Genomic DNA, 16,214 nt, shown 5'->3' with positions numbered 1-16,214 from the left:
AAATTCGTCCTAAGGCGGTCAAATTTGCCCACAACCAGCATGCCGCCCCTCACCGAGGTCTACTGCTGCTACCAGCTGCTGGCTACCCGAAGTGTGGTAAGCTGCTACTAGCCGGCAGTACCTGCTATAAGTGTAGCAAGCAACAGGCGACAGCAGCAACAGTGTTAGTGAGGGTGAGGGTCGGTGAGGATGAGGGCGGCAACTGATTTGTGCGCAAATCCATCTTAAAGATTTTGGATTTGCGCACAAATGGCTTGCCGCCCCTCACCGACCCCTCACCGACAGCGCCGCTGCCGCCTGCTGCTTGCTGCCTGTCGCTTGCCGCTTGCTATGAGTCTAGTAGACTACTAAGGCGGCTACAAGTGTAGCAAACAGCTAAAAGGCCACCAAAGCTACGGCACGTACGTGTAGCAAACTGCCGCAAGCCCCATAAGGGCTGCTGCTAGAAGCCCTGCGAAGCTGCCATAAGCCTAGCAAAGCCGCCGAGCCTTTGGTTATGCGCAAATTCCGCCTACAAGCGTCGAATGTGCGCAAAAGGGGTTTGCCGCCCCTCACCGGCCGCTACCGCCACCTTCCGCCTACCGCCTCTTGCCGCCCCCTACTAAGGGCAAACTACTAACAAAGCTGACTACCATTGTCCATCCGCAAGACAAACTGTCTGCCTACAATCCTAGGCCCTAGTTACTGCTATGAGTAGGTGTGATGGGATATGTAAGGCGCAGCTAGTGCTGCGCTTATGTTTGTACGCAAACCTGCCCGTTAGTCGAGCACCGGCCTCACTTTTGGCCGGTTTCGCGCAGATCTGTCTAGTGAGGAGCAGATTTGCGCGAAAGCGGGGGAAAGTGATGCCGGTGGTCTACGGGGAGCAGTAGCGGCAAGAGGCAAGAGGCGAGGGGCGGCAAAGGTCAGTAGCCGCTATGGTAAGCACTGCAATTGCGCAAATCCAGCTCCATAGCGCTGGATTTGCGCAAAAACGGTAATCCCCGTTAGCCTCCAGGAGTTAACGAAGGTCGACGGTAGCGACGGTGAATCATGATGATCGACAGCAGTTCATGAGAACAAGCAAAGCTTGTGAAAGAATGTAGGGGCTTCTAAAAGCCTATGAGAGCCTATGAAAGCAAGAAGATAACTAAGAGAGGGACGGTTACGAGGCGGAAAGGGGCGGCAGCTGCTGGATTGGCGCACTTTTAGCAGAATGGGGATCATCTTGCGCCAGAAGTTTTCGACTCAGTCTAGACTCGTACAGGGTGGACGGACACCTTATGGTGGATAGATATCACAGACATATTAAAGTCAATAAAAGCGGATAATGTTTCGCATTGTTATATCCTAACCGTATGCTGCGCTCTATATACCCATCCCAAGTTTCTTCCTGAGAGATCTGCTATGTAAGTAAGTAATTTTATGTCCAAGTCCCCCCCTCCCCCTATCTCCTCCCTCTATAAACAAAAGTATGCACTATATCTCCTGTGCAAAATCACAGTCCCCCCCTCTGCCTCTGCTTCCCCAGCAACTTCTCCACATTAGCCACCCCCTCCCCCCCATCCCTCTCAATCCCAATAACCGCCCCAATCAAATCATGATTAATCTCCTCCCCCACCACACTATCCCCCTTATACCCCTCATGCCCCTTCACAAACTCCCTAATCCACTTCGCCGCCGTCCACAGCGTCCCATCCGCGCGTCGCCTAATCAGATCCAAATACCGCTGTAGTTCACAGCGCGTCTCAACATCAACATTCACGCTGCCGAGGTATGACTCCACCAGGGGGATCAACCCGGGGAACTCAGCACTCCCATTCACAATCTCATCGACGCTCATCTGCGCGTACTCATCCTCCACCGGTCCCGTCGGCGTAGGCGGTCTCGACATAACAGGTGTAGATGCCCCGCTCCCCGCAGCGTTATAAGGCCTCGGCAGCCGCGTCGGGAGCGGGTTTTTCCTAAACCAGAATTTCTCCTCCAGCACCGCATCCCGCTTATGCGCTGTCTCCATGTTCTCACTAACCTTCTGAATCGGGATGTAGAAGTTAAGATCGTAACTTAGAATCGCGCGGGTGACAAGCACAATAAACACCGCGAACGCCGCGTTCTCAAAATCCGTGATCTGGATCTCCATTGGCCTGAACTCGACACGCCATCCGATATCGACGCCTGCAGGGGGAGGCTTGAAGCGCATGTGTTGCCAGTTGGTGCTCTGCAGGTTCTCAAAGTGGTCGGTCTTGGTGAGGTCGAGAGTCGTCAAGTCCTCGGCGAAGATGACGATGGGGTCGCGGATGAAGAGGTGCGCGAAGTGCGTGGCGAGGCGGGAGTCCATGCCGCCGTCCATGAGTTGTTGTTTGATATCTGGGTCGATCACGAGGTCGGGGTCGAGGTATTCTTTGCGCAGCCGGGAGTCGTTGGAGATGTAGGTTGAGTTGGAGGCGTAGCGGGATTTGGGGATGCGCCAGCGGTCGTGCTCGAGGGGCTAGGGGGGGTTAGTTGGGCTACTGGGTTTGGGAGAGATGGGGGGTTCTGACCTTCTCGCCGAGTTCTTCGGCTGTTCTGTCGTCTACGGCTCTGCTGATCTGGTTCCAGCGCACGTCGGTATCGGCGAGGAACCCCTTGTACACCGGCGTAGCAGCCGTCAAGGCGAGCAAAATTGGGGCCAGAGGGCTCAATTGATCGTACATCCTCCGTCCCTCAGTAATATTCTTAGCCTGGAATGTGATCTGCAGACAACAGCTGCCCATCCCAAAAGCCATCGCATCCATATGGATAAAATTATCCGGCGCCGCGCCATTACGCACATCGTCGTCCTCCGGCCAATTGTGCAGGTCATAGTTGACAGTCGGATCCTTCCATGGCCAGGGCGTGTTCACATCTTTGTAAATTGGCACGTTAACCTGGACCTTACGGCCACGTCGGGAGCGGATGTTGGCAGCGAGGGTGGGGAAGCGGATATGCGGGTTCGCGATCTCGTCGGGCACGAATTGGGAGCGGAGTTTCTCGCCGGAGGGGGGGAAGTAGGGGTCGGTGAAGACGCCGGGGGATCCTAGGCGTGGGTAGGTCGTTAGGGTCATGGGGTATTCCTCGGGCTTCATGTGCTCTTTGGCAAGCTTCCGCCTATTTGTGTCAGTATGGGCCCTAGGCATTGGAAGTGAGTGAAAACGTACCGCCACTTCATGTTCTGCTCCACGTCGAGGAGATCCTTGAACCCAATTCCCCATGGCTTTCCTGGTGTCGCCTCGAGCATGAACCGGCCGAATTCGGGGTGGAAAACTGGGAGAGTATCACCGCTGCCACTTGTCAGAACCGTTCCAGCACCAAAGAATGTGAGCTTTACTTCGCGGAAGCCACATCCTGCAGATCAGGCACACACCCGCCCTTCTCCTTCAGCTCATCGTCATGGGCGAGCGAGTGCAGGATATCCGCCTGTCGCAACGACAACGTGACCTTCGGGTCGTTCTCATCGTAGTTGACGACGATATATTCGACCTTTCCCATCGTCAGCCTTACTCCCTCAATCCCAGATGTGTATAAATGCCCACCTCGTCTCCCCACAACAGAGCATCCCGCTCTTTGCCCTTCGCCTTATTCCATATCGCTAGTAATTGCTGCACACCTCGTCAGCCGCTGCCAGTCGCTCATACGCGAATCGGACAGATGCATACCTTAATCCCCCAATCGCGAACCTGATCCGCATTCTTCTTTGCCTCGGGCCACTCCAGCGGGGTCCCCAGGGCACTGTAAATCGACACCACAGTCAGCCATCTTGCCCCCTCGCTCGCAACTACACCCCGCACAACCCCCCACAAAGCGCAAGAAAACTCACAGAAGGCCCATCGCAGCGCAGTCGTCCTAACCCCTCTTCTATTCTTGTTCGCGAACGCAACTCAAACTCAGTCTGTTTCTCTGGCGGCGGGGGGAATAAAATATGTCAATGGAGGGGAGGAGGTCTCTTTCCGAAGCGCGGCGCCGCCTTGGTGGGGTGGGCCTTGGCAGGATATATTTCTAGCGGGCGCGGCTCCCGAGGCAGCCAGTGTGATGACGGGGTGAGAACGGGCTGATTACAAAGCCGGGTTATGATTTTGGCGAAGGGGGGGTTGATGCCCGAGGCAGGCCGGTGAGGGATGTGGATGAAGGGCGTGTGTGGTGGAGGGGTAAATGTAAGATTATATTTCTTTGAGGTGCTGATAGTGGGTGATGGTGGGGGTGGTGGTGGTGGTTGGTGGTAGTTGGTGATTGCCGGCGTTTATCATATGCTGGCGTTGACGACTGGCGCACACTTCCGATGGGAATAAGAAGGCGACAAGGAATCAACCGCGGGGGGAGTTCGTTTGAATTAGGAAACTCCTCCCTCAAAAAAAAAGGCCATTTATTAGAATTGGTAATCCATAGGCAAAACCAAGAAATCTAGCTAGGACCCCTTCTTTTTTCCCCGCAAAAAGAAAACACACTCCCCTCCCCGCCTGCTACATTGAGGGTTTTGCTGTCTGTTACAGTAAAGTGCGGTATTTAGAGGATTTTCAAATATTACAAGCTTACCAATCCCACCACCACCCACTAATCATTAACAATTACAATACCCTTTCCTCTCTATTTTTTTCTTTCAGCGTCCAAGCGGCTACCGCACCGCACCAACGGTCAACGCACAACCTGCAGTAGCGGATAACGTCATCCATACATTCCATTCATGTGCAAAAAAAAAAGGCCCAGCCAGCCAGAACAAATCAGCTGTCGTTTCGTTCGTCGGCCTAACCAACAGCCCTTTCGTAAGTCGGAAATCGGATAAATGGATCTACCGAATCTACCGAATCTACCGTCGCTCCAGCCGCTGTACGTAAAGTTGAGATCGATGGAGCTAATCCCCTTCAGGCGCTTTCAACACCGTGATAAGTGTGTGGGGGGGATGGGGGGGGAGGATGGGGATGGATGGATGTGGTGATGGTGATGGTGATGGGAATGGAACAGTTTGTCTTGAGATATATATCTCACTATCTCACTCACACCCTCACTCACTCACGATCCTATGTACTGAAACCGCCAGGAAGCAACTGCGGCTCAGTTATCACATATCATCACAACTCACACACGTGCCAATGACTCGCATGTCTCTCCCTCACCTCACCTCACCTCGTCCATCGCCGCGATCCCCGCGATCCCCGCAATCTCATCTTTCCCATCTCATCCATCCCATCCATGCCATCTCCCCCCTCCCATCCCATCCCATCCCATACCCATCCCCATCCCACAACCCACCTCCCTACCTCCCCGCCTCCCCTCCCCTCCCTCACCGCCTCCTCCCCAAGCCTCAAAAACACAACCCTCACCCTACCCCCACACATCTCACAAGAAAAATCTAAGACACGCTTACTCAATCTCACACACCTCTCCCCCTCACATCCGATCTGAATCCCCATCCCCCCCCTCACATCCGATCTCATCGCCCATCCTCACACCCCCTCGCATGCGATCTCATTCCCGCCTTCCCTCCCCTCCCCTCCCCCCGCCCCCTTACCTCCCACCGCCCCATAACCACACCCCGATCACCCATCCCTATCCCATGCTTGCCCGACACGCCCTCTCCTCCCCCCCTCGCGTCCATTCGCGATTCCCGAAATCGTAAGCCCGCCCCTCCCTCCCCCGGCAACGAAAACGAGGAGAGCCACAGGAAAACGCCACACGGCTCCCCGCCTACGCCCGTCTTGCCCTTCCCAGCCATCCCGGCGCAATGCCCCCCCGTACTCCGACGATGAGGTTACTGGCTCGTACCACTGACTGAGGAGGGATGGCGGGTTTCACTGCGTTTTTCTTAGGGAGCCGGGGGGGGGGGGGCTAGATTTGGGATGGGTAAGCGAGTTGTGAGATGCGTGGGTAGGCGATGGTGGATGGGTGACGGGGGCTGAAGGGGGAGGGGGGGGAGGGGGGGGGGGGGGGGGAAGCGATGTCCCACGAAAATTGTCCGTTGCACGCGCGCTATGTGTGTGTGTCGAGCAGGTTATCGGAGGGATTCAGATCGGGGATCACGAAACCATCAGGGGGGGGGGGGGTTGTCTGTTTGTAGTCCCCATACATCTCCATCTCCGTACCATGAGGATGGGGGGGTTTGTCAGCGCCGTGTGGGAGTGTTGTGGGAGTGGAGAGGGAGGATGGATGGGGTAGTACGAAGGTGAGGCGATAAGGTGGTGAGGCTGTGGTTGTTGTGGTTGTACGGGGGGGATAAGATTGTGGTGAGGGTTGGTAAGCAGATGGTGGGTGTTACACAGGGGGGGGGGTTGACGGGGGGAAGGGGAAGGGGAGGGCAAACGAGCATACTTCGTGGTGGAAAGGGGAAAGGGGGATGGGAGTATGTTAGGAGGGCAGAGGCGGCAAGATGGGAAAAGGGCGGCAGTGGTAAGAAGGCGAGGTAAGAAGAGTATGAAGTGAAGATGAACAGTATGATATAATAGGTATGGTATAACCCCCCCCCTAACGCAGCCTGGTATAATATGATAATATGCCATGGTATCCCCTTCCCCCTTTCAACCCCCCCCCCAAAAACGACATACATTAAAGAACACCCTTGCCCAAAGTAAAAAATCCCGCTCAAAAATAACTCCCATATCTCCCATCCCATCCCATCCCATTCCCATCTATGCCCCTTTCCACCTCCGTCCCTCCCTTCTAATAATCACCCCTATACTAGCTTATTCCCACAGCCTAGAAGCCTATATGTATGCGGCCCTCCCTCCTTCTCCTCGGATATATGACATAACAGTCGCGCCGCAACGATACGATATGTGGTGGACAGCGTTATACAGATGCGTACAAACAAATGCTGGTAAAAAAATAAAATGTGTGAATCCCGAATCCCGGAAGCCGAAAATGGGGTATCGAGGTATTGGTGTCTGTGATGTGGTGTAGTGTGGTAGTGGTGTCTATTCCAGCCAGTCGCTGTGGCTGGTGATCGTAATAATAGTAGTTGTTGCCGTCAAGGCAGGCATCCATCGCTGTGAATGATGCAGTCGTGTGTGAGTGGCTGTAGATATGCTCCAAGGCACCTCTACGCCTGAGCCGGACCCAGCCCAATTTAAATCGCTCAAGGCTGTCCAGGCCAATTCTAATCCCTATCGCTCCTTCTGTAAGGCTGAGGAGCTCCGTCTATCGAATCCGTATATTGATTACCCTCCTCCCTATCCGCATTCCCAGCGCCTGGCGGTGTGTGTGTGAAGTGAAAGCGCCTATGACAGCGGCGACGTGCCATCCAGCGACTTAGGGCGCAGTGATGTTCCTACCATCCCCTGTGTCTGCTTCGTCCCGTTCCTCCGCGTCAGCTTGGCGTAGTGAAGTCCACACGCATTGCAGAGCGTACGCGCGCCATCTGGACCGCGTCTCCACTCAGGAGTCTCGGCGCGATTACAGCTATGGCATCGTCCTGGTGGTGCAGCGCGCTAGTAAAGTGTCAGTTCATCATCTCAACACTACTAAAACAGAGAATAGGGTCAAAAACTTACACCTCTCCTAATCTTCTTCGGATCCGGGCCCCCCGAAAAGCCCTGCTCCTTATCAACGCCCCACTGCTCCTCCTCGCCTCCATACTCCGGCCCTGGACCCCCATTCTGGTTACGCTGGCGATGATCGTCGAGAATGCGCTGCTGCTGCGCCATGTATTGCTTGACGTTGTGGAAGGCCTCGTCGAGCTTGCGCTGGCATCCGAGCATGGGGTCGTGAAAGCGCATGACGGGGATACCTTGGGCGTCGGGGTCGCGCTGGCTGCGGCGCATGGTGTCGAGGATGTCTTCGGAGATTTTGGAGATCTCGGTGCCACATTGTTGGAGCTAGGGGGTTGTTAGGATATGTGGCCATATAAGTGGTTTAAGAGTGTTCTGAACTTACCTCGCTCAGGGCCATCTCGAAATCGTGGTTGCGCAGGTTGTGTTGGAGGGTCTTCTGGAACATCATCGATGGCTCGGGCTCCCCGTTCTCCAAATCACGCTTTATGCCCCTGGGCTCGTCGCGGCTGGGCGGGCCTTGACCATTGTAATATGGGAGAGAGCGAGGTCGCGCAGAGTACTCTGGTGTGTATCCGGTCGAATCGGTAGGGTAGCCGTAATAGGGATCGTTGTGTCGTCGCGGTACGTGGTTCTCTGGGCGCTCCCCTGGGCGCGGGGCCTGCTCGTATCGGGCTTGCTCAGGCTGGCGCGCCGGGAAGGGGTTCGTTTGTGAGGGTAGCGCGGTGCGGAGTGACGGGAGTGAAGGGAGAGATTGGTGTCTTTGGGCATCGGAGTTTGGGGCGCTGAAGTGGTTGTAGCCGGGGAATGAGGAGGGCGGCTGTAGAGGTGGTGGTGAGGGCCTTTGTGGATATTGGGAGTGGTTCGGCTGCTGCGTCGAGTAGGGTGGTCCCTCGCTGCTATATGACCGGGACGTAGGTGTTGGAGATGGGTGGGCGAAGGGATTCGGGTTCGCGAACTGTTGTGATGGTGCTGAGGCTGCGGCTGGAGGTTGCGAGGGGGCTTGTGTGCTTGATCTGAAGATCGCCTCTGATATCGATGGCAGCGATTGCCGTTGTTGTGGAGCGTATTCGGCTGGGTCGTCTGATGTCCTCCTCGACTCTGCTGCGTTCGAAATTGGGGGTGATATTAAACCAGAGACGGAGTATGGGCTCGGTTGCGCGGACTGAGGTTGCGAGTATGGGGAGGGCGGAGGGCGGTTTCCTAGAGAATACGGTCCGTAGGCCTTTGCGGGACTCATGGTTGCAACAGTTGCCATTGTTTTGTAGGTGGGAATATATGATATAATAATAATATATGGTTGAAGTGAAGATTAAGTCGGATCCGTCTTGTTTATAGATACGCTGCCATGGAGAGTCAGCAAATTGGGGGAGCCTTACGAGGAGGCGGCGGGCGTACCTGTGAACTTGCTTCTTACACTTCCATATCAACGTGGTTTGGCGCTCGAGTAGGTGGTAGTGGAGGGAGATTCTCTGAAGGCGACTGGCGCTTCACTTCAGCTGAGAACGTGGATACGGCGCAACCACAAATCCCAGATGATCCAAGTGGGTGGGTGTTGGGTTGTGAGGGGCGCAAGGCTGCCTTGATAACGACGAGGTCGATAATCGGAACTCGTGGGGGGCTATTTCGGCCGCGGATCCCTTAATAGAAGAAATCTCCGTTCCAACGAGGCACCTTGGCCTGCAATGATGATTGGGGAGGTTTCTAGGAAGTATGTCCGAGTTTGGGGAGGTGGGTTGGTTTCGTGGAAAGCGCTCGTTCAGGATATATTCTGCACTTCGATGAGATCTGATCTGAAGCCGATCGCCAGATTCGCTCGCTAGCCTTGTCCCAAGTGACTGATGGGATGGGGAAGAAGACGATAGGTAATCGGCGGAGTGCAGATGGTATAGCAAGGAAGCTATAGAGTGCGTTATGTAGTTGACCTGCGGGTTGGTCTCTGGGAAAGAGGTCTGTATGGTCTGGGGGGAGGCTGTGGTATGTATGGGTATGTAGGAGTGAAGTGGGTGGGAGTGAGTAGTGTATGTAGGTGACGGAGATGGAATACTGAGTAATTATATGAGGGGATCAGGAAGGATGATCGATCGATCGATTGATTATTTGATTGGAGACGTTCTGTCGGTCTTGAATAGAGTAACACTTGAACGAATAGGGTATTTCGAGGGGTCCCAGGGTCTTTTTTGAGAGACGGGCAAGAAGAATTGGGGGGGGGGGGGGGGGGGGGGGGGGGGGGGGGAGGGGGGGATGGGGAGGGGGATGGGGGGGGGGGGGGGGGGGGGAAATAAATTGACAGCGGAAGAGTACTTTTAAGATACTTTGTAATAGTAGTGTAGTTGGTAAGAGACAGCGGGGAAATGAGAGGCAGATGAGAAAGTAAAGATAGTTAGTGGGAGTCGAATTGAAGTCACTTATGTATAATATGAAAGTATACACAGTGTAGGTAGTATAGTGGAGCTAGGAAAGATAGTAGAGTACTGTGAGTAGTGTAGTAGAGTTAGCATAGTTATAGTTAGTAGAGTACTTGGTAATTGTCCATCTAATGCAGTCTACGCTACTTAGTATAACTTCAAAAAGCGGATACGTTTAGTAGCATAGTGGCTGTTATACTACGGTATGTAGTACCTGTTATAGTCCCTATTAAGTCCGTGTTATAGGTATAGATTTTCCTGGGAATTCCGGGGTGGAAGACAGAAGGATATAATAGTAGTACCTCCTATATACCTATATCCTACAATATGTTTGATTATGCACCTCCTATACAATAAAACCTAGTAGCTGTAACTTTAGGTGTAGAGGGAGAGAGTTAAGTTGGTTTACTGCTAGCGTAGAGTAGAATAGCGTACTAACCTTCACTACCCTACCCTAGACTACAGCATGTACGGAGGTCAAGCCCGTTAGTAAACCAGTCGGTAAGTACTCCATACATTGCCAGGGCTGGGGATAAAGACAAAAACTACACAATCTTAGGGGGTGTGGCTGGGGTATCTGGTAGTATTCTGGTGGTGTCTGTTAGTGTCTAGTAGTCTCTTAGGTGTGTCTTACTGTCTAGCTTGTCTCCATCTCTGGGTCTATAGATGTCTTAGGTACTTCGCTTACCATCGTGTGGGATTTGCCCTCAGTGTTTCTGGTGGTCTCTGGCTGTCTCTGGTGCGGCCCCATCCTTCCCCATCACCCCCCATCCACCCTCCCAAATTCCCTACCAATGGCCCCCCTCCAACACTGCCCATCACCCCCCCCCCTCGCTGCCCATCACCTATTTCCATCACTCCCCACCCAACCTTCCCCTTCCCCCTACACCCCCCCCCCTACCATCACATCACAGACCTCACTATACTATGCACAATACTTGCTTGCTTCTCCCCCATCTCAGCTTCCCTTTTCCTCCCCGCCATACAAAACAAAAGTAACTCAGCTGTGGCACAATACCATCCCTATCATCCCCTGTTCCCTTCTTGTGAGATGCTCCTTCCCTCTCCTCCCCATCCCGAGCTGACGAACCAGTGTCACCCTGCCATACATACGAATGCCTACGCGACAGGATCATCATCCCGCGCTAGAGAGGCTGGAATATGCTTCTGTCTGCCTATCAAACAGAATCTCCGCCGCTGCTTCCGATCTTGGCACTTCTCACCATGATGATTCTCACTAAATTCAAACTAAAAGGTTACTCCACTGACTCCACTCTATGCACTATATGCAATGTATGTACTCTATGTTCGAACTGTGTATCCTCACTAACTACATCCCATCTAGGCCACTATGCTCATGGCTCTTCAGAAGAAAAAATAGGTGCATCCGACCGGAGTAAGTCTTACAGTAGCTCCATCTTCTCTCATCTCGCGACCTCTCCTTTGGTACGGGTGGCGTCCATTGTTCGCGATCCCCCCAATCTCTTTTGTGGCTACTTAGCTTGGGCTACCCAACCGAGTGTGACGGACGCATGATGGGATCCCTCTAGCCGCTGCCTCCCGAGAGTTCTGATCGCTGGGAGAGTTGCTCGTGGTCGCCAAGCGATGGCCGTCCCTGATGGTGGGGTGCTAGGGGTTGGGGGTTGGGAAAAGAACGGAACAAGGGCGTGTCATGGCCCATGGGGCATGTGGCATGGGCATCATCCTCTCCCCCCCCCAACGCCACCACCAACAGTGCCATGCATTCAGACGATTTGTGAGGATGAGGTGAGATAGGTTGGAGTGACAAGAGACAGACATACAGACGGAAGCGCCCCTTCCTGCAAGGTTCATCCGCATGGGCCATCAAACATTGTCGTGACCTCGGAAGACAACCTGGGGAGTGGTGATCGGGGCTGTCAAATCTTCTCGGAGCTTGTGGCATGTACTCCGTGGAACAAGCGTACGCGTGCTCCTCTACCACAGATCGGAGGGAAGGATTTTAGTGCTCTCCCGACAGATTGACAAGGGTCGGCCATCCAGATGGTGAACCCTTGTTGTCATCGAATCCTTGCAGCTGGGAAACCACCGGACCCAAACGCATCGGTCACTCTTAAAATGCCAAATGAGGGAACCGCGTGTGTGAATCAATCATCGTATACACTGCATGCCAATTCGTTGTTGCCCATGGGCAAAAGAGGGCCAAAGAGACATCGCAGAACTGACAAACGACAGAGCGGCGCCGTGTTACCCATTCATACCAGAGGTACGTACAGACCGCGGCTTCCTCTTTTGGGACAGAAGCAAACAAATCGCCGTTGTACAGACAGCCTCACATGGCAGCGGCGGTTAAACTCGAGTCAGATTGATCCCATTTAGAGTTGGCGGTCTGTAAGATTCAGCAGTCGTGCTGGGAATCGGCTGCGGAAGGATTCCATCGATCTCATGGCGCGCATGAAATCCATGACCTCTTCAAGATTCCATCTCACCATCCTATCAATGCGAGTCGAAAGCGATCCGCCTGACTGCCTCGCTGCCATTGTCTTGGCAAAAACGTGTCAGGATGTGTTCCTATGAACGAATATCTTGCCGTTCTCAGCCTAACGAGTCATACAGGCACATTATTATGCACGCCGCATGTACAAATTCAATAGAAACACGGTTCAGAGCCAGCTCTTCGTTGGCAACGGGATGTGGTAAGGATACGAGAGCAAGATGGTGGGCTGCCTCCGTGTATCGGTCATCACCATTCGCTCCGAAGGACCGTTTTTAGGTGATCACACACCAACTCCCCCCCCTAGTGCGTGCGAGCAGGGATACTGGCTGAAAGCTCGAGCCGAGCGTTTCTTGGCCTGCAGAAGCTGCAATAGTCTAGAATGCATACAAAGGTACATTTTGTGCTGTACTGGAGGTGATTGTGGCCCTAGTCGATGAGATGCCCACCGCCGTTGGCCGATCGGCAAGGAAGGGCGGAGTTCCAAGGTCGAGGAGTCGACAACCGCGAGGGGTGACCGCGTGTCTGACCTGACAGGTCTCTTTACCAACAATTCTGACAGTCAAGCTTAGCCAGCTGCTTTAGAGTATCAATGACAATGCGAGAGGCGCCTGCAAATACCCTATCCTTTGTGACAAAAGCCGGCATTCCTCAATTTGGATCCCGAGGGCTCGGAGCCACCTGCCATGCGACGGCCACGCGCAGAGTATACGGTACGATCAGAGCTCGCGACCATCTGTCCCCAACATTGGAATAAGTATACCAGACTTCTTTATCTCCGCCAATAGCATTTTATCCCTATATAGATCATGCCGCCTTCGTACGCCACAAATAGTGGACCAAAGGGCGGGCCAAATTGCAGGACAAGAACGGGTCTCTTTGGTTTGGAACGCGATCAGAAGAGTGGAGTGAGACGCGCCCCAAAGTACAGTGATTGTGAGGAAGGAGCTACCTGAGATCATCAATCAATCTTGTTTACAAGGGCGAAATGGGAGTGTCCGCTAGACCCATCGTGGATTTTGTGTTGGTGGTACACTAGGCTTGGTCGGGCGATTCATGTACACCTCTCTTCCCGCTCACAATTCTCGAACTTTTCGTCATCTTTCGGCGTACTTCCGTCGGCGTTCCTGCGGCGACGTCGGAATTTAGGATTATTACAGCTATTTTCACCGACAAGAGCGAGAGACACGGCAGAGCATCCTTACCTTCATCGCCCAGAGAGGCTCTATCTCAGAGACATTGTGTTTCTAATTTTTGTCGGCCACAGCGGAAGCGACTAAGAAGAAGGGGCCAGGTAACAATGCACAAAAATACAACACATGCATACACGCCGTGCATTAAGTGCACAGTGCCTTCTGTACAATCCCGCGTAGCTTGCAATACTAATTCCGCCAACCAATGGAGGACTCCCAGAAAACCCGACTGGCCAAATTAACTCCGCCCGTCACGTCCCGTTTCACCCCTCCCCCAGCGCTATAGCGAAAGTGGGCTTGAGACCCGCCGACCAGTCGGCTCCGACGTGATAGCGCATCGGCGATCGGGCAGCAGGCGGGTTGAGCCGATTGCGATTCGCTCAGCGCGATGTCTCGGGCGGGGACCATGCGGTCCTGAGTGAGTACCACGTCTCTGGGCTAGCACCGTGGCTAGCCTGTTGCTAAACAGCCCCAAATCCCTCGCGCCACGCCCAGCGCTCAGGGTTCAGGGTCGTCGGCGAGCGTGGAGTTGCAATTTGCGCTCGTTCCTCGTATCTGATACTGGTACGCTACTGGTACGCTACTACACTGCACTATGCTGCTCTGTGCCACTCCTGCCCGCGCGCACTGTTCACTGAAGTATGGTCCCGGCCTGCATATCCTGTACATACCATGTACATATCCTTGTGCTAACGTCAGCCTTGCTCAGAACGGTGGGATTGTTCCCCGCTTACTCTAGTATGCATGATGCGTGGCAAGCCAATCCAATCATTAAAGAGACCGAAGCTCTGTTGGAACGCTGTGGGGGGAGGGGGCCACGCATTTGCGATTGCGACAATCTCATCTCATCTCAATCTCAATCGCGATCATCGGAGCAACCAAATACGAGAGCAAATCATCGTACTCGCTAGTCTCCACACATCACTTTTCATAACCAAAGATAACTTCTTGTCACCTGGGTGCCACGGTTCGGTAGCGGAGAGCACACGACAGACACTGTCGCCGCCTTGGTATTTGTACGATCCTCTAGCAAGTCACCCGCCTTGCACAGGTTGACAGCACGGGGTGATGAGCGGCTCGAGGCAACCCGTAGGCGCCCGAGACCAAAAAAACGACCTCTCGACCCCCACGAAAGCCTGACTGTCTTTCAAGACACGCCACAACAGGCTCCCTCCCTGCAAGATTGAGTACGTGGGATATGATCCTGCAACCCGCGGCAAGAAGCAAAAGGGCAAACGGAAAGTATACGCGCAATTCCTGCACAGAGTATCTCAGTGAAGCACACTAGGCCAGGATCGAAGCTCACAGACCCCCCCGCCCGCTCCCTCTACCGGCAAAGAAGCAAAAGAGGCGTCGGCCGCAAATTAACAGATCCTTGGGATACCCCCTCCCCAGTGTGATCGTGCGCACATGGCGGGACCGCCGAAACCCAGAGCCTAAAAAGGGGCGCGCGGCGGGCGAGATTGGGTGTGCAACGCCCGGTTTCCGCACCACGAGGCAGCGGGGATGTTCTGGAGATGGGGAGTGGGTCTGCGGAGGGCTGGCGGGCTTGTACGTAACTCCCCTCCCGGCACGGCGGGCGATTTGCGAATCGCTGGGCTTACCAGACTTTGGTACATTTACCGTACATATTGCGCTGTATATTTGCAGATGAGTACACTGTACAGCGCGCACAGCACTCTAACTCACCGGGACACACACGTTCCCGACTTACAAATACTGGGCATAACAGTGGCGTACCATTGTGCAAGGGTTTCACAGCGAAGGGGGAGAAGGGGGAGTGCCCTGGGGTGCGCTGTGCTCCCCGATAGACATACAGTTATGTACAGTATGTACTGTGCTGTACAATATTCCGTACGTACATACAGTTATAGTGCGTACCGTGCCGCACATGCGGAGAACGTACCTCCAGTCCGATTCTGTGAGACAGACGGAGACGCACAGAAGCCCAATATCGCACATGCGTCATCTGCTCCAATGTATACTCTACGAACGACGAGCGAGCACAGAGTACAGTCCCCTAACCATCTCATCTCTTTCCTTCCTAACAATAGCACCGAAAAGGGGCATTTTTGATTACCACTCATCCCGCGGATGCACACCCCATCCCGCGCCCAACCCTCTAATCCCGCGCTCACCCTCACTCTCGAGCCCCAGCACCCGGCAAACTCCCGACCAGCACCTCTGGCACCCACCCGGCCCGCGATCAAGATCGGATCTCGATCTGCAACCACGACCACCGTCTCGGCACACCCTTGGAGCACGGCCTGCGGACGGAAAAAAGAGGCGAGCGAACGATTCCTTCGGGCTGAGACACGCAACCCCCGTCCCCCAATCCCGTCTTCCCCCTCGCCCCTTATTCACGCCCTCCCGCGCGATGCGACATCAGCACCTCCCGGATATGACCTTGAGACAAAGGACCAAGCGCTACGGATTCCCACGCCGGGGGAAGCTGGGACGGGATTGGCGCGCGGCACGTGGTCGCGTCTTGGCGGGGGACGGTGGGTGTATTGTAGGGGCCGGATGGGGGATAGAGGGATTAGAACTGGCCTGTCTCTCCCTCTCTCTCCCTCCCCTTGCCACGTTTCCAGCCCGCACCGACGCGGCCAATCGCCGCGCACTTATGACAATGGTTTGCGAGTGAGACACCTTGTTTCGGCGCCCCAGT

At 54.3% G+C, this 16,214-nt stretch overlaps 2 protein-coding genes across 2 annotated transcripts; both read right to left on the bottom strand.

Annotated features, from left to right (window-relative positions):
- Positions 1–1,477: 1,477 nt before the first annotated feature.
- Positions 1,478–4,662, bottom strand: GCS1_1 (Zn finger-containing GTPase- Activating Protein for ARF; the record flags this gene model as incomplete). The annotated part of the gene is made up of 7 exons (XM_018271737.2): positions 3,815–4,662; positions 3,654–3,726; positions 3,531–3,596; positions 3,326–3,477; positions 3,156–3,278; positions 2,520–3,105; positions 1,478–2,467 (listed from the first exon to the last, which is right to left on the bottom strand). Exons 1-7 carry the CDS (start codon positions 3,823–3,825, stop codon positions 1,478–1,480), a joined length of 2,001 nt encoding a protein of 666 aa, XP_018133367.1. The 5' UTR covers positions 3,826–4,662.
- Positions 4,663–6,541: 1,879 nt separating this feature from the next.
- On the bottom strand, positions 6,542–9,657 carry VE01_02225 (uncharacterized protein). The gene is made up of 4 exons (XM_018271736.2): positions 8,871–9,657; positions 7,858–8,815; positions 7,476–7,799; positions 6,542–7,412 (listed from the first exon to the last, which is right to left on the bottom strand). Exons 2-4 carry the CDS (start codon positions 8,728–8,730, stop codon positions 7,203–7,205), a joined length of 1,407 nt encoding a protein of 468 aa, XP_018133368.2. The 5' UTR covers positions 8,731–8,815; positions 8,871–9,657; the 3' UTR covers positions 6,542–7,202.
- Between the last annotated feature and the right edge of the window lie 6,557 nt (positions 9,658–16,214).

The sequence above is a fragment of the Pseudogymnoascus verrucosus genome, assembly GCF_001662655.1.
Source record: "Pseudogymnoascus verrucosus strain UAMH 10579 unplaced genomic scaffold scaffold_6, whole genome shotgun sequence".
Classification (NCBI taxonomy): Eukaryota; Fungi; Ascomycota; class Leotiomycetes; order Thelebolales; family Thelebolaceae; genus Pseudogymnoascus; species Pseudogymnoascus verrucosus.
This window is presented reverse-complemented; position numbering and strand designations above follow the sequence as displayed.